Source organism: Vidua macroura, chromosome Z (assembly GCF_024509145.1).
Source record: "Vidua macroura isolate BioBank_ID:100142 chromosome Z, ASM2450914v1, whole genome shotgun sequence".
Lineage (NCBI taxonomy): Eukaryota > Metazoa > Chordata > Aves > Passeriformes > Viduidae > Vidua > Vidua macroura.
This window is the reverse complement of record NC_071611.1, coordinates 13,430,019-13,451,388: the sequence shown is the minus strand read 5'-3', so window position 1 is coordinate 13,451,388 and position 21,370 is coordinate 13,430,019. Positions and strand designations below refer to the sequence as shown.

At 40.9% G+C, this 21,370-nt stretch overlaps 1 protein-coding gene and 2 long non-coding RNA genes across 4 annotated transcripts; 2 read left to right on the top strand and 1 right to left on the bottom strand.

The window, feature by feature from the left end:
• Window positions 1–1,503: 1,503 nt before the first annotated feature.
• LOC128822688 (uncharacterized) lies at window positions 1,504–3,342 on the bottom strand. Its single transcript, XR_008441559.1, has 3 exons — window positions 3,278–3,342; window positions 2,674–2,780; window positions 1,504–1,623 (listed from the first exon to the last, which is right to left on the bottom strand). It is a non-coding gene; the product is annotated as an uncharacterized LOC128822688 (long non-coding RNA).
• Window positions 3,343–3,622: 280 nt separating this feature from the next.
• On the top strand, window positions 3,623–6,210 carry LOC128822687 (uncharacterized). Its single transcript, XR_008441558.1, has 3 exons — window positions 3,623–3,795; window positions 4,863–4,948; window positions 5,924–6,210. It is a non-coding gene; the product is annotated as an uncharacterized LOC128822687 (long non-coding RNA).
• Window positions 6,211–10,804: 4,594 nt separating this feature from the next.
• On the top strand, window positions 10,805–19,625 carry IDNK (IDNK gluconokinase). Of its 2 annotated transcripts, XM_054004491.1 has the most exons (5): window positions 10,809–10,973; window positions 11,075–11,105; window positions 11,535–11,621; window positions 15,265–15,308; window positions 18,618–19,625. In XM_054004491.1, exons 1-5 carry the CDS (start codon window positions 10,831–10,833, stop codon window positions 18,976–18,978), a joined length of 666 nt encoding a protein of 221 aa, XP_053860466.1. In that variant the 5' UTR covers window positions 10,809–10,830; the 3' UTR covers window positions 18,979–19,625. The 2 variants fall into 2 exon arrangements, with proteins under 2 accessions (XP_053860467.1, XP_053860466.1); XM_054004492.1 differs by lacking the exon at window positions 11,535–11,621 and having other exon boundaries at window positions 10,805–10,973.
• Window positions 19,626–21,370: the final 1,745 nt, after the last annotated feature.

The window sequence follows — 21,370 nt, the reverse complement described above, 5'->3', positions numbered from 1 at the left end:
TCTCCATCTTCAAAAGCAGTCATCATCACAGTCGCAGCTGCAAAAGAGACTTGGTGGGAAGGCAACCGCACAAAAGGCAATGAAGTTTAAACAGCTGTCTTCTTTATTTAATAAAAAACAGGGAGATGTTGTAGGTTGGGTTGGTTTAGTCAGGTGTTTTATTAATGTTAGTTAGGTTTGTTCCTTGTACTTCCCTATTTTTTCCCTCACAGTGGTTTGCTCCAAGTTGTTTACCCCAAAAGTTCCTGCCACTCAGATCCGCAGTTACCTGTCAATCTTCTCACCTCTCCCTGTTTTCTCCTTATTTGGTTCCATCAGTCAGGGGTTGTCACTCCCTGTTGGGGTTTCAATCTTGTAACCACTCCCAGCTTCTTCATGGAAGTTCTGTATCAATCACCCCACCTTAGCCCTTCTACTCGTCCCAGGACACTGTACCCGCCTCTGTTATGTTACCATTGGTTGTTATAATCTATGTCATACCTATCTCATTTGGCCCCATTGGGCGAGCCAGGTTTCCACCCCTGTCCGCCCACCTCCTACTTAATCTGTTGTTGTTCTTTGTTCTCTGGCATTTTGCATTGCATTGCTCTGGGAGCATTTTGTTCCGACCACACACGGGGGAATAAAAGTTCTTAGGGCTCTCAAGCAAAGTGTCCTTCTCTCGTCCCTTCATCTCCTCTCAGTGTGTGAAGCTACCAAAGCTGTGTTACCCACGCCGCAGCGCTCAGCATTACCAGGGAGGCAGACGCCGTACCCCTGGAGTGCCCGCTCACACGTGGCGGCCACCCGGCCTCTCACAGGCAGTGCTAGCCAGCGCTTCTCGACTGCTTGAGGTCATGGCAGGTAGCCGCCGCAGGCAGACACAAGCTCAAAACGCATTTTAGATTCATCAGTCTCAGAACCACTCCATGCAATAGCCACATTCCCATTCTTTCTTCATCTAACCAGTCACTGAATGACTGTGCTTTGGGATGAGTGCATGTGGATGGCCTAAAGGACAGTAGCCTACCTACCTAGGAATTGCTGCCAGAAACAAAGTTATATTGAGGGACAGCAGGGAGCAGTAATGAGCTTGAGTAGCACTTTGATATCTGGATGATTCTGCATAGAGTCAAATTACAGAATATAATTGTCAAGGATTTTCCCTTCAATGGCTGATAATAACAGCAACTTTAGGTCTTTCAATTAATATTTATAATTTAACCAAATAGATAGACATTTGATTTGGATTTGTTTGGGTTTTTTCCAAATACTCAAAGATTAATCCATAAATACAACTGCTATGCTGTAAACACTGCCTGCCATAGGTCAGACCTTGAGTTCCAGCATGGGTAGGCCGAATACACAAATCACTGTCCCCAGAGGAGTCCCTCCCCAAGGCCCACATCTTCCCATTGACTCAGCCATGGGTCCCTCACAGGGCTGTCACCATCATTAGCAGGCCTAGCAATTAGCCATTGCTCAGAGATCATGGTGCCATAAGTAAACAGTGACGTATTTGTGAAGTCTGTGACAGTTTATATTTTACTCAGTTCCCTTCTACAATCGTATTAGGAATTCCAACACTAAAATATTTCAGATGAAGACAGATGGTCAGGGCATTTGGCTTCTCCAGAACATATCCTAAAGAATGGGAGGTGAGAGTTGAGCTAGCAATTAATCAATAGTTCAGGGAGTAGGTTCCTGTAGTGAGGAAAGTGTGAGTTTTGCTGTCAAAGGCACAAAGGCACACACTGTATAATTGTAAAATCTATCTAGTAACTAAGCTGAAATTAGCAGTGAGGTAATTGAAGGGTTGGGCATACCAGGCAGCATGCAAAATATGAAAACAAGTAAGAGACTCCACACATGTGGGATCTCTCTTGTTTCAGTCTTAACCAGCTGTCTAAAAATATCACTTTGGATCAAAAAAACAAAAAAAACAAAAAAAAAAAAAAACAAAAAAAAAACCAACAAACAAACAAACAAACAAACAAACAAAACCCAAACCCCCCCCCCAAAAAAAAAAACCAGGGGGTTTGCATCTTGAAATAAAAGGTTTCTTACGTGTAAATATTATACCAGTAACTTGAAAACTGTGTATAAAATATTAATACATATATCTAAAAATCTCTAAAAGTATTAAAATATACATAAATTACAAAGAAAGATATATTTAAATAGCAAAAGTTCTACTGTTCACTGGTGGCAGAGTTGAGTCAGAAGGTGAAACCTGAATTCATATAGGGTTTCTACTTTCTTTTGCATTACAAAATCAGTACAAAATCATCACATATTTGTTGCATGAATGAGAAAGCAACAAGATACATAAAATTCTACATTATTTGACAGCAATATAAAAAGACTCAGGATTTTCATGCTTTTACTCTAAAGGGAGCTGTCAATCCCTAAAGTCCATTAAAAATGCAGGGCTATCAGTGATATATTTGCCCACAGCTGCTCCAGTGAAAAAGACCTGGAGTGTTATTGCAATCTGCAGGTTTGTATCGCAACCTGCACAGCACTGATGGTCCTGTCAGCCTCCACATTCCTTGGATGCACTTGTGCACCCCAACCATGGCTTTCAGGGGGAGAAGTGGTGAGTCAGAAGTAGGTATTTTCTTCCACTGCTTAAGTTTAGCAATCTCTACAAAGACTCAGAACACAATACGGGAAGGACATTACAGAACTCACTTTCAGTAGAGAATGACAGGTTGAATTTACTGTACAAACTTCTCAGCAAATTTCTTGCAGATGTCATCTGGAAGCTCAAACTCCAATCAACATTTGTCTGCGTTAAACTGGATTGCACAATGCCACACTTGAAATTTGCTGATGGGAGCAAACTTTACATTGATTTTAATCTACATAGTACAACTACCAAAAAGGCAAATGTCAGCTTTTAGCCTTTGGTTTGAAGTGTACAAAGTCAGCGAGATGATTCTTGTGATTCATTGGGTCCTGGGACTTGCCAAGCTTTTCTTATCAGTAGGATCAAAATGTTTCTTTGGTATGCTCTTCTCTTTTCAGGGAATATATAACCAGATATTCTAATCTAATTCTAATCCAGTGAATCTAATATCCTTCTCTGGAAAACTACAGCAGGCAGTGTACTCTCTGTTTCCCATGCTGCATCTCCAAGAAGTGGTCTGAGGACCAAGTTTGTTCCCAAAAACTTCATTCACTACAGGTTTGTTGCATCCCGGGTTGAGTTCAGTCAGGGATTTTAATAATGTTAGTTAGCTGGTTCTGTGTACCCCCATGTTCCCCCCACAATGGTTCACTCCGGGTCACTTACCACTGGGGCTTCCCCATGTCAGTCCTGTAGCCACCCCCTGTTCATTCCTGAAAGTTCTGTGCCAGTCACCCCATCCCTGCAATCCCATTCATCCCGGAACCCTATACCCACCCCTGTCGTGTTCCCATTGGTTGCCGTGGCCCACGTCACCCCCCCTGTTGCCTGTCCCCATTGGGTGAGGAAGGCTTCCGCCCCTGTCTGCCCGCCCCCTATAAAACCACACGTCCTTTGTTTTGTCACCATCTTGTCCACGTGGGCGCCAGGAGTGGATGCTGCTCTCCACCGCGGCGACTATGAAGCAATAAACCTTCTCCAGCAAACTGCAAGGCAAGGTGTGCCATTCCTTTGCCTCTTTATCTCCTCCCAGCGCTGGTTACAGAGCGCGGCAGCCCGCATCGGTGCGCTCAGCGCCAGAGCACCCGGACACGCGGCAGCCCCGGACTCCTGGACGGTACGCAGAGCCTAGCCGGGCTCCCCAAGCTGCCCGGGACCGGGGAGAAGAATGCAACGCCACACAGGTTCTCTCTAGCTGCTTTCACACAATTCATGCAGTACTCTTACAGGCTTATTAACAGCCCCAGAGAGACCCTGCAGCTACTACTGACGAAAGATTTACAGGTTTTGCACATGACACAGCCAGGGGTTTCAGAGGTCTAGAGTTAATTCAGTACCTAGAAGAACCTGATTGTCTCATGCTGAATGCAGAGTGGCTGCCACATCTATGTATCTCCTTAGTCTATGATGAATTTTTAAAAAATTAACATACCAGTGATTTGGTAATCCAGAAAAAAGGCACTCTCTACCTCTTGATCAAGCCACAAATCACAGCTCTGTTCTCCTGACCGTATTTATGCATAGACAAAGAATACAGCAATCTGATCAATAAAAAAGTTTTTTTAAGTAGGTAGAGATATATTTGCAGGCAGTATTGATAATTGGAGAAAAGAGATATTGCCTGTCTGTAGCTTGAACAGTTATATTATTCCTTTTATAGAATTTATAATATATAAATAATTATTCCTTTTATAGAATTTGTCTAATTAAATGTTTTGTAAGACTCCAATTCAAATGCAATCTAATGTTACAACAAACGACAACATTTTTTCAACATTATTATTGCAGGTAGGATTAAATTTGATCCTTCCTGTAACAGTAAGAGAGATCATAAAATACATCATAAAATACATTAAAAACTATATTAGCATCAGTTGCATGGTGGCCAGTCCAGCAAAATATTCAGAGCCAGGCTTTGAAGAGCTCTCAGCATCCCAGAAACCCTCCTTAAGGAGCGCACAGAGAAATAGTCCCCATCACACACCTTTCCGTGTATCCTTTTATACTGTTCTTGTTACTGGGTGGAATTTGGATACTCATGGACAGAATTCTTTTACAGTAACATCCTGTTTCCATGGCTGCTGCACATGCACTTTGAAAGAGCTCCAAATGTGTAGACCAATTTCAGCTGGTTTTTAAGTTCCTTTTCTTCTTTTGGGGTTATTCTGACTTTTAATACTCCCATTATATGATTTGAATTTTACATCATTTATCTGCAGTGGCAGTTGTCTAACTTCAAATGTGTTTATAGCACTTTTCCACCCAGGAATGATCCTCAAAATTGAGGTCTATATGAAGAATCATATTTTACACCATGTCTAATTTGCATCAATCAAGGTAAAGTCCAGCAAAATAAAACTTCTGCTTTGCAAAATTATGTCAGGTTCCTAGTGCATTTTGTGAACAAAGTAAGTATTACAGGAAAAACGTGTATGATATACAACACGTATTTCAAGTCTGTTCATCTTGTCAGCATCTAATCTGTATCCAGAATCTGTTATTAAAGTAATTAGTACCATGATTTTTAAATAATAATATGCAACAATATTCAGTTTCTGATACATTTCTCTTTATAGCTTCTGGGTTCTGTTATTAATTCCTTTCCAAATTAGTGTATGGACTTTCTATTGGTCTGGCTCTTTTAATTATGTAAAAGTTAATATGGAGAGGATTTGAAGTTGCAATAAACCTTGTTGTGGAACCTCCTTGCACATGAGAGGCTCTATGGCGTAAGAGCTAAGTGTGCTTGTAAGTGATTGCAAAATGGAGGCTTGGCTACTCAGGGAAGAGATGTGGACTAACTACATGGAAAAATTCTTCAGAGACACTAAGACGGCATACTTCAAAAGCCCCCAGTAGAAACTGCTGAGAAATAGTAATCTTATTACCTACTTGCAGAACCAGCATTTTAAGATACGTATTCTTCCTGACACTTTCCAGAGCCAGCGGGTGGCTCCATCTTACTAATACTTTGAGTGCTTCCAAAATTAATGGTTCTACATCAGTGCATACTGTTGGTATTGTAAGTGATGTTGAAATATAGACTGCATAACTTTTCCATCCTGGGTCTTATGAGACAAATACAAGATGAGAAGATAAAATAATTAATCTGTTGCAAAACCTGTACTTCCAGTGGAGGTAAGAATCTGTTAAAGCAACAAAATACTCCTGTAGAAGCAGCAGTTATTCTCACATGGACTGGAATAGAAACAGTAAAGCTCTCTTAGATGCTCTTTTCAGCTCTGCCTGATTTCTTTTTGAGGAGACTAAAGAAAAGTCTTTCTGTAACTCTGTGGTCTTCTTTATTTCCAGTCTGTCTCCACAGTAACACTGAAATTACTCCAGACTGCACGTGACTGTGGCCTGCAAGCAGTAGCTGTGCATTACCTCTCTTAGCAGCCTTCCACGTCCAGGCAGAAAAATCCATGTATTTTCCTGACTGTGTTTGGAGTGTCAGACATAACCCCTTGCCTCTCACCATCACTTTGGGATCACACTGCTGCAGCTCTAGTTGTTACTTTGAACTGAAACTACTGTAATGTTCACATTTTTTATACTCTCAACATGGCAGTTAAATAAAATGTTATTTTATAAACTAAGTGTTTCAGACAATTTTGCTTTTTTTTTGAGCACTTCTCTGGAGTATTTATGCTAATTCACTGATTTTGGTCACATCACATTCAGAAATTTTGATGTGGTAAAACACTGTGATTTCTTCTACAAAATTACATTTGGTAGGATATTTATGCAAACCTGGGGTTGTTATTGAAAGATTTAACTAGGATTATACTAATAAAATCAAGTCCATGAAATGAAGAAGTTTTCAAAACCTAAGGAATAGCCATGTAAAAAACTCAACTAATTTTCTATTTCTTGTCTACATTAATGTCATTGAAAGTCAATCAGCTAGCCATTATAAGCAAATCATAGTATTCCCTTTGCTGTTGTTAGGAAAATTTAAATAATTTAACAATAGCTTCTCTGTTTAGAGATATGTGTATTTAAATTTTAGATAAATGTTTTCATAAGCTTCCCTGTACAGAAATTAGTGAGTTAGGACATGTTCAGGTTGTAGTATGGTATGAAGTACTGCATTCCTCTTTTACCTATAACTAGGCTCAGATGATTTTGTCATTCAACTTTGGAATCAAACTGAGAACATACTTGTGTCACAAGCAACAAAGAAAAGCCGCTCCTATTTCCTCTTACCTATATTTTTGTTTGTTGGTGTTCGTACTGCAAACTGGAGAAATAAGAAGAGTTATTTACAATGCTCCTTTTTTATTTTGTAAATATCAGCTCTGAATTTCAGCATAAAAAAAAGGATGAGGTAATATATATAAATATTTAGTGTGATTTTAAAAACATTTAACAGCTTTAGTTTGATTCACTGATCCCAAATGTCTGAAAGTTTGGCTCATTTATCAAATTGATGATTTTTTTCTCAGTACTGGCAAATCCTGCTGGGTGCAGAAACCCATTATGTACTAAATCCTACTCAGAAAGGACTCCATACAAGTATGACTGACTTTGCATAGCATAAAACAAATTCTGAAAATTGTTGGTAATATTCTAATCAACATAGCTGTAATTTTAATGATTATTTTCTTCACATGAGGACTAACTGTGACCAACAGAACACTGCAGTATAGCTTCTTTCAGCTACTCTCCTCAGAGTGAACATATTGTATTAATACTCTCTGCCTTGTATTTACTATCAATGCATATTCAGGATTTGATTTGAACCCCTAAATGACTCCATAAATTTGGGTCTTACCTGCTTGAAAAACAGTCTTGCTTCCCTTAAGATTCAGGAAGCTCAGATTACTCAATGAATCTGAGCCCTCACTGTTATAAAAAGCAGATGTCCATGACAATGGATGCTCCTGGCATCCATTAAGAAGCCTGTGCACTTTTACATTAGTTCACCTTTATACTGTGATAAGTTTCCATTAGGAATTATCATGGGAATGGTTTTTTTTCTACTTTGAATTTGGCAATATACTGAATACAACAGACATCTCCTAGTATCCATGGGAATGAGATAGATACAGTGAGGGCAAACAGAAATAACTCCAGAAAAATTAAATTCTCTCATTCATATTTCATATTACCCTTCTCTAAAATTAGGCAGCTAATTTAATAGAAGATGAAGCTTTACTGAATTCTATAAATTCAATATTAGTCAATTAGTCAAACCAGAAAGTCTCAGAAAGGCACTGAAAATACTCCTAATAGCCATAAAACATACCAAATGGCATTTTAAAAAGTATTTAAAATACAGTGTCTGGAAAATTCTTTTGGGGCTGAAAAGTACTTGATGGGTTTTCTGGTAGGTATTCTTGAGGTTTTTTGGCTTTCAATTCTAGAATGTTCATCAGTCACCATTATATTGTAATTTCAACTATTACTAAATATAATAAATAAAACATCCGAAGACATTTACATTCCATTGTCTCCTGTTTCAGCTATATGAATGTACTCTGGAACTCATGAAACCATACAAGATTTTTTATATAACTACATCAGAGATTCAGAATCAAGTTCGAAATTCTGACAACATTAGAAATAAAAATAAATTTAAATGATAGGGAGAAGGCACCCATGCCACCTCCAGCAAAAGATCCTCAAAGAATAAGCATCAGGACAAATTTCCTAGGATGTATATATATCACTAAATGATGAAGACTAATACAAAACTCTTCCCTGTTATTAAAGAAATGGTAAGTGTAAAAATATTTAATAGTCCTGTGACTACAACAGAGTGAAAGGGAAATCCTCCTTCACATGAAAAGGATCCACATATTTTTTTTGTATCTACAACCTAATTAAGCACATCTTAAATGCTTAACTAAAGCATATACAATCTGATGCTGTTAAGTCAACCATTTGGCTGATTTTTATCCAGTCATCTCTCCAGTTGACTACTAACATGAATTATATCTGCTTAAATCAGATCAGCCACACAAGCAGAAAGTCTGAATGATATTGCCTTCTTCACATTGCCTATAGGCTCTTGTGTTTGCACAATTCAATCAGCTTTCTCCAGATCTTTTTCTTCTTCCTGCAGCAGCATCTGCAGAACACACTGCTGCCTGTACAGTGCATGCAAACTCTGCCAGTGCATGCTCATGTTACGTTATCCTGGGACTGAGTAAAAGAGAACTCCTGGCACAACTTCCTGCATGAGAAAGGATATAAAATAGCTATGAGATAACATCACACCAGTCTAACATGGCTCTTTTTACAAAATGCAAGGATATAAATGATGAAAAGAAAAGGTATCAAATAGAGAATCTTGTTAAAGCTGGTTACAACAAAAGCCATTGACCGTGCACTGTAGGCAGGCTAATCGGTTGCTCTTCATGATAGCAAAACCTCTGGAATTGTTGTGACAGAGCAATTAAAAGTTCTAATTCTAGGAATGGGAATAGCAATTGTGATGCTTCCAGGGTCAAAGTGACCGCTGGTATTTTTGAGCTTGTTCATTTGTATCTCCCAGGAACTCTCATCCAAATTGAGCATTTTTCCCTGTCTCACAATTAATAAGCCAGCAAATGGAAAAGATACATGCAAATTCAATTACTTTAGCAAAATCATAAATTATTACAGTAAAATATGTATCCAGTCACATGGTGCCTTAAATATCATTGTAGTCTGTTAGTAATTTGAGAACTGGCCTGATTCAGTAATAGCTTAATAACATTGAAGGTTCAGGTCTTCATTAAGAATTTCTTAATAGGTATGTGAAATAGGCATATGATGTGGGAACATCTCAATTAAATGGTCAGAGACAGGCAACAATTAAAAAAAAAAAGATATATGTATCATTCATAATGTTATTTGAAGTGTCATGCAAAGGAACTAAAATTTCATGCAGACTGGGAGACTTAATGTTCTGAGAATTTATTCCAAGGTTTGATTGATGTCAAAAATATGAAGGGGGCACACATAATGCCCTCCTGAAGCCACCCTCACCAAGTGGAGCAGCTCTTACAGGTGCAGCAGATGCTTCTCCATTGCACAGAAAAACTTCAGTGCTGGTCAGCAGCATCACTGCATTTGATTCTTGCAGAATTCTTTAAAAATTCTTGATTCTTTAAAAATGTTGGTAGGTCAGATATATACACATGGTAATAGTACGAATACTTGCTATCTAAGAGAATTTCCACAATTTTCCACAATCTTTCCCCTCTTCTCAGCTCTGGTGAGGCCACATCTGGAGTGCCATGTTCAGTTCTAGGCTTCACAGAACAAGAGACTTATGGAGCTCCTGGAGCAGATCCAGCAAAGGGCTACAAAGATGACTGAGGGACTAGATCATTCTTATGGGGAAAGGCTGAGGGACCTGGGCCTGTTCAGCCTCGAAAAAAGACAGCTGAGAGGGGATGTCATCAATGTTTGTCAGTATCTGAAGGGAGGGTATCAAGAGGATGGATGGATCCAGGCTCTGCTCAGTGGTGCTAAGCAATAGGACATAAGGCAGTGGGCACAGACTGAAACGAAGTTCCACTCGAACATCAGGAAGAAATTCCTTACTGCAAAGGTGACTGAGCACTAGAACAGGTGGCCCAGAGAGATTGTGGAGTCTCTCTCTCTGGAGATACTCAAAAGCCGCCTGGACAGAATCCTAATGTGCTTTACGGGGTCCAGCCTGAGCCAGGGTGTTGAACTAGATGACCCTATCAGTGGGCCTTCCCAACCTTCCCACCAAGTAATTCAGTATGACTGAATCAATGCTTTAAGAAATACTAAAATGGAGTTAGTCACGGCATGGCTGATGCCTTGATTAAATTTTAAAGGCAGACCTTTATCACCAAAGGGTAATACAGAATTCAGCGGGCATCAATGCACACTTTAACAAGCATTGCAGAAATTATTGTTTCTATTAAATTCGCCTGTGTTGCTGAGGCCGCAAACGGTGAACACTGTGCTAGGAATCGCTGGAAGAGAAACGCCCAACCAGACTGAAAAGCCTGAGACAAAGAGGGCTCGGGAGAAGATCAGGTAACTTCAGCACTCGGTAAGGAGCGACTAGGGGGAAAGAGAGCGGGGACACGACACGGGTGTCTCGGGTTCCCATAGAAGGGCAGCGGACGGTCCCGGGCAGCCGCGCGGGGCGGCGGCGGCGGGGCAGGACGAGGCGCTTCGGCCGCTTCCCCACGGCCGCGCTGGGGCCGCCCCGCGCCGGGGCCCGTGGGCGGGCCCGCACCCACCTCATGCACCCAACCTCCCGCGGCAGAGGCCGAGGGCGGGCCGGGGCGGCGGCGCGGGAGGGCAAAGGGGCAGCGGCAGAGCGCGGCAGAGCGCGCCGGGCCGCCATGGTGCTGGTGGTGGTGATGGGCGTCAGCGGCTCAGGAAAGTAGGTATCGGGGGCAGGCGGGGGGCGGAGCAGCGACGGCGCTGCCGGAGCCCCGCGGTCCGGGTGCGGGTGCTTAATCGGCCCTTTGTGTTTTCCCGCAGGACCACGGTCGGGTCGCGGCTGGCAGAGAAGGTAGGAGCGTGTGGAAGCCGCCGCCTCGGAGGCGAGCCGGGGCGGGCAGGCACCTCCCTGCGCCGGGCCGACGGCCTTCCCCCGGGCTGCTGGTCCCCCGAGCCGGGTTTGGCTGGCGCAGTGTTGGCTGCACGGACTTCGGCTCAGTGCCGAAGTTGGTTTTTTGGTTGGTTGGTTGGTTTTTTGGTTGGTTGGTTTTTTGGGGGATTTTTTGGGGTTTTTTTTTGTTATTTTTTTTTGTTTGGTTTGGTTTTTTTTGGTTTTTTTTTTTTTTTTTTTTTTTTGCTAATCATTATGCTATAAACGGTGATTCATACTGTGGTGCAAGAAGCCTGTAATTTCTTAAGTGTTGTCTTTGTAAATTCTGAAGTCATTGTTGCCCCACCTGACCTAGCTGAACGATCTATAATTAATTTATTTTTTTCTTAGTTGGGATGGAAATTTTACGATGCAGATGATTATCATCCTCTAGAGAATAAGAAGAAAATGGAAGAAGGGGTACCACTAAATGATGAGGTACCTTGAATAAGCCCCGAAAAAATTGTTGTCCACACATTTATCTCTGTAATTTCATGCACATCTTGTTGAAGTAGATTGTAGTTTACTACATAGCTAATCTGACTGTAAACACAGGTCTGAATTTGCTAAGGTGAGGGAGGCTTCTTGTGTCAAAAAAGATTCTGCATAAAAAAGCAGTTTATCAAATGCTTGTCAGTTTGCAAGTGGTATGCTGCTTCTTCAGGATTTGTAAGAAATTTCCCCCTCTACAGTTCACACATAGAGTTGCAGTTTTGGATATGAGTCATAGAATCTTAGAATATCCTGAGTTGGAAGGGACCCACAAGAACCACAGAATCTATCGCATGGTCCTGCACAAAACAACTCCAAAAATTTGTTACCCTTCTCTCAAATCACTTTTCATAATTTATCACCACTTGTGGTTAACTTGGGAGGTCCCAGACAACTACAGGTTGGCCAATGTGGCCCATCTACAGGAAGGGTTGGAAGGAAGATCCAGGGAGCCTGTAAGTCTGACCTCAGTGTCAGGGAAGGTTATGGAACAGATTGAGTACATCGTGTGGCATGTGCAGGACAAACACTGCATCCAGCCAGCCAGCAGGGGTTTGGGAAAGGTAACTTTACATCCTTCTATATCCAGGTGAACTAGTGGATGAGGGAAATGCTGTGGATATAGTCTGCCTGAACTTTAGTAAAGCCTTTGATGCCATTTCCCAAAGAATCCTCCTAGAGAAATGGGCTTCTTATGTCTAGGATGAGTGCATTGTTCGCTGGTTAAGAAGTGGCTGGATTGTCAGGCCCAGAGGTTGTTGGTGAGTGGAGTTACACGGATCAGCATCATGGCCAATTCTGGTTAACATCTTTATTAATGATATAGAGGGGATTGACTGCATTCAGTAAGTCTGCAGGTGACACCAATTTGGATGGAAGTGTTGATCTGCTGGAGGGCAGGAAGGCTCTGCAGTGGGGTCCAGACAGGCTGGATCAATGGGCTGAGGTCAATCATATAAGTTTCAATAAGGTGAAGTGCCAGATCCTGCCCTTGAGTCACAACAGCCCCAGGCAGGACTACAGGCTTTGGGCAGAGAGGCTAGAAAGCTGTCCAGCAGAAAAGGGCCTGGGAGTGCTGGTAGGCAGCAGGTGAACATGAGTCAGCACACGCTCAGGTGGCCAAGAAGGCCAGTGGCATCCTGGCCTCTATGTGGTCAGCAAAATCAGGGCAGTGATTGTCCCTCCTGTACCTGTATCTCACACTGGTGAGGCTACACCTTGAGTGCTGTGTCCAGTTCTGGGCCTCTTAATTCAGGAAGGATATTGAGGTGCTGGAGTCAGTCCAGAGAAGGCAAAGGAGCTGGTGAAGGATCTGGAACCTAAGTCCTGTGAGGAGCAGATGAGGGAGGTAGGGGTGTTTTTACCCCAGAGAAAAGGAGGCTCAGGGGACACCTTATCAGTCTCTACAATTACCAGAAAGGTGGTGAGATGGGAGTCAGCTTCTTCTCCCAGGTAACACGGAATAGGACAAGGGAAAATGGTCTCAGGCTTTGCTAGGGGAGGTTCAAGTTGAGTATTGGGAAAAATGTCATCACTGAAAGAGTGGCTAAGCATTGGAATTGGCTGCTCAGAAAAGTGGTGTAGTCACCATCCCTAGAAGTGTTTAAAAAAAAAGTAGACACTTGGTTATGAGCTATGGTTTAATTAGCATGGTGGTATTGAGTCAAAGGTTGGACTTGATGATCCTGAAGGTCTTTTCCAAGCCTAATGTTTCCATGATTCTGAATTGCAGCATGTGCCTGAGAATGCTGACCAAATGCTTTGGAACTCTTGTTAGGCTGGGGCTGTGACCACTTCCCTGGGAAGCCTGTACCAGTGCCCATCCACCCTCTGGGGTGGGGCCTTTTTCTGATATCTAATGTTAAGCTCCCCTGACACAACTTCAGGCCATTCCCTGGCGATCAGTGGATTGCCACAGAGAAGAGATCAGTGCCTGCCCCTCCTCTTCCTCTCACAATGAAGTTGTAACTGCAATGAGGTCTGTCCTCCGTCTCCTCTTCTGCAGGCGGAACAAATCAAGTGGCTTCAGCCACTCCTCATACAGCTTCCCCTCAAGGCCCCTCAGCATCCTCAAGGCCCTCCTTTGGATGTTGGATGCTCTCTAATATATTTATATTCTTATTATATTGTGGTGCCCAAAACTGCACACAAAGGTGAGGCTGCCCCAGTGCAGAGCAGAGCGGGACAATCCCATCCCTTGATGGGCTGACAATGCTTGAAGTACTAATAGCATAATGGTACAGCTTGGAAAAAAGGATTTTTCCATTTGCCATCAATTAGGACAGTAGTTTTACAGTTAAAGCCACTTTTCCTGTACAGAATCAGGAAGAATAAAAAAAGTTAATGTCCACTACTTCTGGAGAAAAATACACTTATGACTGTAGATAAAGACTTTTAAACAAAGAATATAAACTGAACAATCCTGGTGAACATATGAAATCAATCTAAAAGCATATGGAGTCTAGAAACAGGGCAAGATGCAGTAATAGGATATTTTGAAAAAGACTTTAAAAATCTAGCTGGAATAGAAAAATTTTGCAAAGCTCCTACCCTTTTTCCTATTTTTTTTTTTTTTTGGCAAGGCTTCCACTTTTTTTTTTTTTTTTTTTCTTTTAGTCCCTCAAATCTTTTGGGAGATGTCCTTAGCCAATTTAAACTGAAAAAAAATTCTAGATTCTGGTTAAAAACTTGAGTCTTTCACTAGTGGTTGGAAGCATGTATGTTGTCTGTAGCAGCATTATACACTTGAATGATTAAACCACTGGTGCGTGGTGCTCTGCAAGAGGAAAGCATCTCTTCTGAAAAATGAGAGGTGCAAAATTGTGAGTGCCTTCTTGAATGCCTAGGGGAAGTTACTATGTAATGACAGCAGCAAAAAATTGTTGCATTTATTTGCCCATGTTATCATTTGTTGTGCTCACCCAGCAGTAACAGCATTGAAACATTAATTGGGAGCAGCTGTTTAGTGGTCATTAGGCATGACTAAAGTTTGCAGCAGCTTAAAATTTCATATTAAGTAAGCATCTGATCGATCACTCGTGTTTGTCTAAGTAATGGGCAAAAGTTTTGAGAAATTGTAGTTGTGGTTATATCTGTTTGTGAGTGCTACTGACATAAATATAATTATTGCAGATAACTAAATTTAGATCTGTCTGTTACTGAAAGCTTCAACTTGGATCCAAAACAGGGATGGGGTGTGTGTATGACACTATATCAGGGAAAAGAAATAACAACTCTAGGTGTACATTTGAATAGTATAATAGAAGCAAGAAATAAGTTGACTGTCCTTCAGAGGTTTACAAGGTGTATGCTGCATTTGCATACATATTACTTCCATCATATACTTGTAGGGACCTGTAATATAAAAACTATTATTCCACTAAAAGCATCTTACTCATAATATGCCTAGCACTTCTTATTAGCCTTCAGGCAGTGGGAGCATATCTATGTAGGAAGAGAGAGATTCAAAACTGAACTTGCTGTACAGTTTAATGCTAATATTTACCTCTAGTCAAATATCTGAGATGCTAGAAACAATTGTTTCAAATTAATTTCTGAAGAATTTTTAACTAACTTGTTTTCTTTCTAGGACAGGATTCCTTGGCTTTGTGCATTGCATGATATACTAAGGAGGTAAGAGAATATCTAGTTTCTAAATATAATAATATCTAAAGACAGAAATACCAGAAGTGTTTTTCCTCACTGCATTGCAAAGCAGAAATCTAAGTGGTATTGTAAAGAAATTCTGCAGGTAGTAAAATCATTCTATTTTTGCTAATCTAAACTTGTCACGGTAGTTGCTGGTGGTGAGCTAATCCCTGAGAAATAAAGTGGGAAATTGTTGCCAATGATGGTTTTTTTCTGCTATCTGTGTAAAAATAATTTCAAGGATCCAGTTAATTAATAAGCCTGACATTAGCTACTTACAAAGAACATAACCACAGAATACACCAATAACAACAATAGGATAAAATACTGTTATTTTGAATAAGATACTGTGTCAAGTTTGTTTGACACTGTTTGTTTGTTTAAGTGTACTCTGCTAATTTGCAGATGACACCAAAATGGGAGGAGTAACTGATGCAAGCAGGACCTTGAAAGGCTGTAGAAACGGATTGTTAGGAACCCTTTAAAAATTCAAATCCTGCCCCTGGGAAGGAACAACCCTAAGCACTGGTACAGATACTGAGGGGCACTCAGCAGAAAAGGGCCTGAAGAAGCTGTGGTGGACAGCCACAGTTGGATATATGGCAGCAATGTGCTCTTCTGGCAAGGCAGGCCAGCAAAATCCTGCATCCTGGGCTATATTAGACCAAGTACTGCCAGCAGGTCAAAGGAGGTGATCCTTCCCCTCCCCTTTTGCACTGGTGAAACCACACCTGAACTGCTGTGTGATTATGAGAGAGGGATGGACATACTGGAGAGCATGTGATGAAGGGATGATGAAGGGACTGGAGTGTGTCCCAGAAAAGGAAAAGGTTGGGAGGGCAGAGACTGTTTAGCCAAGCTTTACACTTGCTTGTGCACATTAGGTGAGCATACCTCATTTCTCACTGAGAAATTTGTCTGGATTGATTTGCTGGATCCATGCTTCTGGTTATGTGATAGCTCAATGCCACTGCCCAGTCTGGAAGCTTTACAAAATCAACTATATTTTAAGAGCCTAATGCCAATGTTTAATTATTAGTATCTGAGGCTGTCACTGACTTACCTAGGTCATAATGGTAGGTTATTAGAAGTTCTTACTTCCCTTTGAACCAAAATCTGATGACCGTAGGATGATTTTTAAATAGGTGTATACCTGATTTTAATTTTATTACAAAATATATTTTCTTAGTCAGGAATTTTATTCACTCTTCATAGAGACAACTAATTCTGCATTTGCTTTTTGGTGGAACAGACACATCCAGAGTTAAATGCTTTATTTGAAGAAACCTTGTCAGCAGAAAATACATATGCAATGCATTCACTGACCTGCAATCCCTTGTTTAAGCTGAAGTGAATATAGATGCAATGTTACCAATGAGTTGCAGGAAACATAAATTACAGTTAAATCTGAGACAGTGACAGCAGGTGTTGAAAATATTGTGTATTTAAGAACAGTGGTCTGTATTGCTTATCAGCCACTTACCCTTAGAGAGAATAGTATAGTAATTTTATAGAGAAGGGATAGGTGTTTCTATGTGTTATGGTTTGACACTGGCGCAATGCTAGCGCTTCTATGAAAATACACTTTCTTAATAGAAATGCTGTGAGATGTTATCAGGAGCAGAGTAGAGCAGCCTTAAGCTTAATAACAAATGAAAAAAAAAAAACTTTATTAAACTACTACTACTGTATAAGACACACACACTAAATCTAGGATGAAGACCCTCTAAAGCACTCCTCCCACCCAATTTTTAAAACAACTACAGTGAGACATCACCCGGGATTCCTGATTAAGTTGCCACCCTTCAGATAATTAACACTCAGTCTATTAAGGGACAGAGGAGTCTCTCTGGTACCATAAACCTTTTAGAAAACACAGTTGCTACCTCCTGTGTTTCCATGTTACACATGGCAACCGCCCAGAGAAAATCTGTTAGTATGACACTCTCCTTTCCATGTCACAGTGCTCTCACTACTATGCATGGACAGACTGCTCATAGGGCTCCTTTAAGGATGCTTTGCCACGGACCCAAAGATACAACAGTTCAGCTTCTCATCTTGGGACTACAGTCCCCCCCATTTTCCCCTGGGGCCAAGGGTTCAAGAACAGAGATCATCTTCTTCCTGAAGACAGAGGGCATCACCATTCCCTCCTCAGCTTTTTTCTGTTCTTCCCATTATAGTGCTGGTAGTTGCTGAAGCAGGTTTCTTTGGTTCACTATTGCATCTCCTTAAAAATGCAGTCTCTGTTGCAGGAGAATTTGGTTTAGTCTATGGCTAACAAGAAAAGTCTAGCTAAAAGCTACTCCATCATCTCCTCCTACTTAAAAATTTCTTCTTGTAACATCTCAGGTCCTGGACTGTCTCTCTTCTACTATAAATTGAGGAGGAGTAATATTTTACAAAGCCTTCATTTCCCAGGATAGGGTTAAAAGTTCAGACTCCCCAGATGGCTGAAATCTCTGCCCAGAACTCTCGACTCCCACACTGGGCATCTTCCCCCCGGCCCCTTCTCCTTCTCCTCTGCTGGCAAATTTCCAGGTGCTGTCAGGCTCTCTGTCTCTTTCCCTCTGGGTTGGGGGGAACAAAGGCATCTCCACTTCTCTCCACCCTTCCGTCCAGGAGCTGGCTCGGTTCCAGTCCTTCAGCCCCTGGGCCTACCTGGACAAGGCCGCGTGGCTTCCCCTCCCCCACCCAGCCCGTGGCTGGGCAGGGGAGAGTCTGCACTGCACTCTCCGACGACCGGAACCAAAGAGACAGTTCCCCTGGGAGTTCTTGCTTTTAACCCCCTATGTTCTCAGAGGTGTGTCCATGCCTTCAGTGGTCACTCCAGGTGCCAATATCCAAACCTGACCCACTGATTGGTTTGACTCAACTTCTTGAAAAATTTACTTCCATGTCAAACCATGACACTATGGATATTTAGTTCCTGTTCTCAGCAATTAAAGAAATGAGCTTGACACTTCCTTGTGCTAGAATTGAATTTAATTTAGGAAAGAATGGTGGCTAACAGAAAAGGTCCCTAAGACTAAGATTTTAACAAAAGGTTGGCTAGCTTGGCCTCACTTTCAAATCACATTTGGAAATCACATCTGGACTGGAAATTTGGTTTCAAAATCCTATCAAAATCACTCAAATACCACTGTCAAAATGCCACTACTCCCATGGCTGGCCTTCTTGAGGAGCTAGGGCATGTCTATCTTGTTCCGCAGAACTAACAAGCCATTTTTGTTATACCACATGTAGATATGTAAAGTTTTTTGGTTTGTTTTTTTTTTTTTAAATTTTTGATAGAGAAGACACATCTAGACAAGATACAATTCTGGCCTGTTCTGCACTGAAGAAGATGTACAGGTGTGTGTTAATTGGTGGAGCATCTGCAATTGAAAGCAACCGGCCAGAAAAACCAGGAGAAAACCCAGCACTGAAGATCCTCTTTGTTCATTTGGATGGACCTAAGGACATCATTGCTGGCCGCCTGGAGAAGCGGAGAGGTCATTTTATGCCACTTGAACTTCTCCAGTCTCAGTTTGATACTCTAGAGCCACCCAGTCCACCAGAAAACTTCATTACTGTCAGTCTAGAAAAATCTCTCCCAGAAATACTGCTACAGATTGAGAGTGCCATTCTTCAGGGTGAGGCTTTGCCAGAGTAATTTTCTGAATGACACATACAGAAATTCCCTGAAGGATAGCATGGCTCTGAGACAGGATTTTAATTATTAAATTGATTATTAAATCAAACCAACTTATTTTTAAGAGCTGGTTTACTATTCAGTTTTTTAATCATGGCTCTGTAAAAGACATACAAGATGTAATTTGCAAAAACTGTTAACTTTTTAAGCCCTTCACTCTATGAAGTTAAAATTCTCCTTTTAGTAAGAGCCTGCTTTTGAAAATCCTGGCAAGGGTCACACAGAATAATTTATTTTCTAAATTTTAATATTTACTCTGTCAGACCCTGAGATGGGCACACCTGCTATTACAAGATTAAGTAATTTACAGCTTTGTTAAAAATAACGTCATTTTCCTAGAAGAGGCAGGAACATGCATGATGAAGTTCCATACATGACACTACCCCTGTCTCACTGCTGGATTTTCATCGAGTTGTAGGTTCTGTGTTTGTATCCTTGTTGACCTCACCAGAGCACTGATGACTTATGAGAACTTTTCTTATTTCTTACTGTATGCATTGGCCACCAAGCTGAAAAATGTGAGAAAAGAAAAAGGTAGTGGTGGCGATGCAATATACAAAATTTAATTGAATGAAAAACTTTAGAAATAAAGCTTAAGTGGCATCATACTGACTTTGAACTTAGAGCTTTCATGTACAAAGTGTACAAATTGCAGTCAAGTGTGAGTCAACCAGTGATTTAAGGTACTGAATGCAAGGTTGATAGACATCTCCTTATTTTTGAAAACTTACTCTTTTGCAGTTGGACCTTCTCTTTCCCAGTGCTGGTGGGCACCTCAGTGCCTGTCAGTGCAATTGCTTTAAAGCTTTTGATCAAACTATTCCTAATATGTATTTTTCTCATCTTTTTTTGATGAAGATTAGAAGAAAATTCCAAATACCCAGTCAGTCACTTAGCTCACAGAATTTAAGGTTAAAGTCCTTTTTTACCACCAAGGTGTTTTTCAAAAAGTACTTCATGTCGTGTTATACAAGACGTCCCTTTTCAGCTTAATGTTATAAAAACTTCAGATAGTTTCTGTAAGAAAGATTTGAGTCTTGTCCAAATGGAGACATCTCCATGTGCTGTCACACTTGGATTCTTTTTAGTGTGTCATGCTTTTTTTTTTTTATTCCTGCAATATAGATGACCTCTTGTAGAAGAACACCTAATGTTTGAAAGCATCTTTATTGCAATTTTTACCTGGGTAAGTAGTTGAAAAACATTAGTCATGGTTCTCACTATGTATGAAAATAGTAAGGGCTTTGTGGTTTACTAGACAAACTACTGTGCTTAAATTAGTGCAATAAATGGGCATTATCTTACTGAAAGCAGCAATTCTTAGACACTGAGTTGGGATTTTAAGCATTAACCTACCCAGACATGGTGTTTTCCTGTTTATTTGTGACCTGAAGGGAGAATACCAAGTAGTTACCAGTTTCAGTGTACTGCAGGGTGCTCTCACCTCAGAGCCTGTTTGTTCCAAGAGCCAGGGTGCAAGTTGAAGACATAGAGGCAAAGTTAAGTGCAAGAGACATGGATGTCTGTATGCTTAATACCCTCAAATTTCAGAGACCCAGTCAGACCAAGTGACTTGTCAGACCTGTACAAATTTTGTAGCTGTGAAAATCACAGATACAGCACCCTCTTGTGGCACCTCTGCTGTTAATGAAGTCTTCATCTTTTCCAATACACCATTTTACAAACAGTTGACTAATGTACCCATTATAAAATACTTACTTATGCTTACTTCTCTCACATACAAAAAAGCCAGAACAGGAGATTCCACAGCAGCTGCATCCTGTCACACACAGATACGATCAGAACTTCAAATAATTTATTTTTTTAAGGGACACTTTTAAGCGTGAGTTCTGAGAAGACCAGACTGATTTTCAGACCTGCTTGTCCGCTTTTATAGAATACTCTCAAAGTGGCTTCACCACTTTCACCACCAACAAAAAAATTGTACTCAGCAGTTAAAAATAATTATTTTTCAGTGAGTCTTATGTAAGCAGCTTGGATTTTGGAAGGCTTCTAAACAAAGCTCATACTTACAGGCAGTTCATACTTCTTCAAATTAGGTCAGGGTATTTCTCAGTCTTTGCTTCTATGTTGGGAATATTTCCTTCCCTTACCCTTTTAATATATTTACATTTTGCATTTACTTAAAAGGTGCTGCAAAGAAGGTTGTTGTCAACCTAATCAGTTGTCTGTTACCTGCTATTCTGAAAGACAACAAAGCAGTATTTCTGTTCAGTTATGTTCCGTGCATTACAAATTAATAGATTAAGGCGTGAATTATTGCAATACTAAGCACATAAAACTACTCTCAGATTTTATCAAGCTGTGCATGTGCACAGTGGAAGAAAAAGGT

Bases quoted from the DNA above. Each gene is read 5' to 3' on its own strand.
- IDNK (XM_054004491.1), top strand. From the start codon at position 10,831: ATGCACCCAACCTCCCGCGGCAGAGGCCGAGGGCGGGCCGGGGCGGCG. The intron at 10,974-11,074 runs GTAGGTATCGGG...GTTTTCCCGCAG, and splicing joins GGCGTCAGCGGCTCAGGAAA to GACCACGGTCGGGTCGCGGC. The intron at 15,309-18,617 runs GTAAGAGAATAT...AATTTTTGATAG, and splicing joins TTGCATGATATACTAAGGAG to AGAAGACACATCTAGACAAG.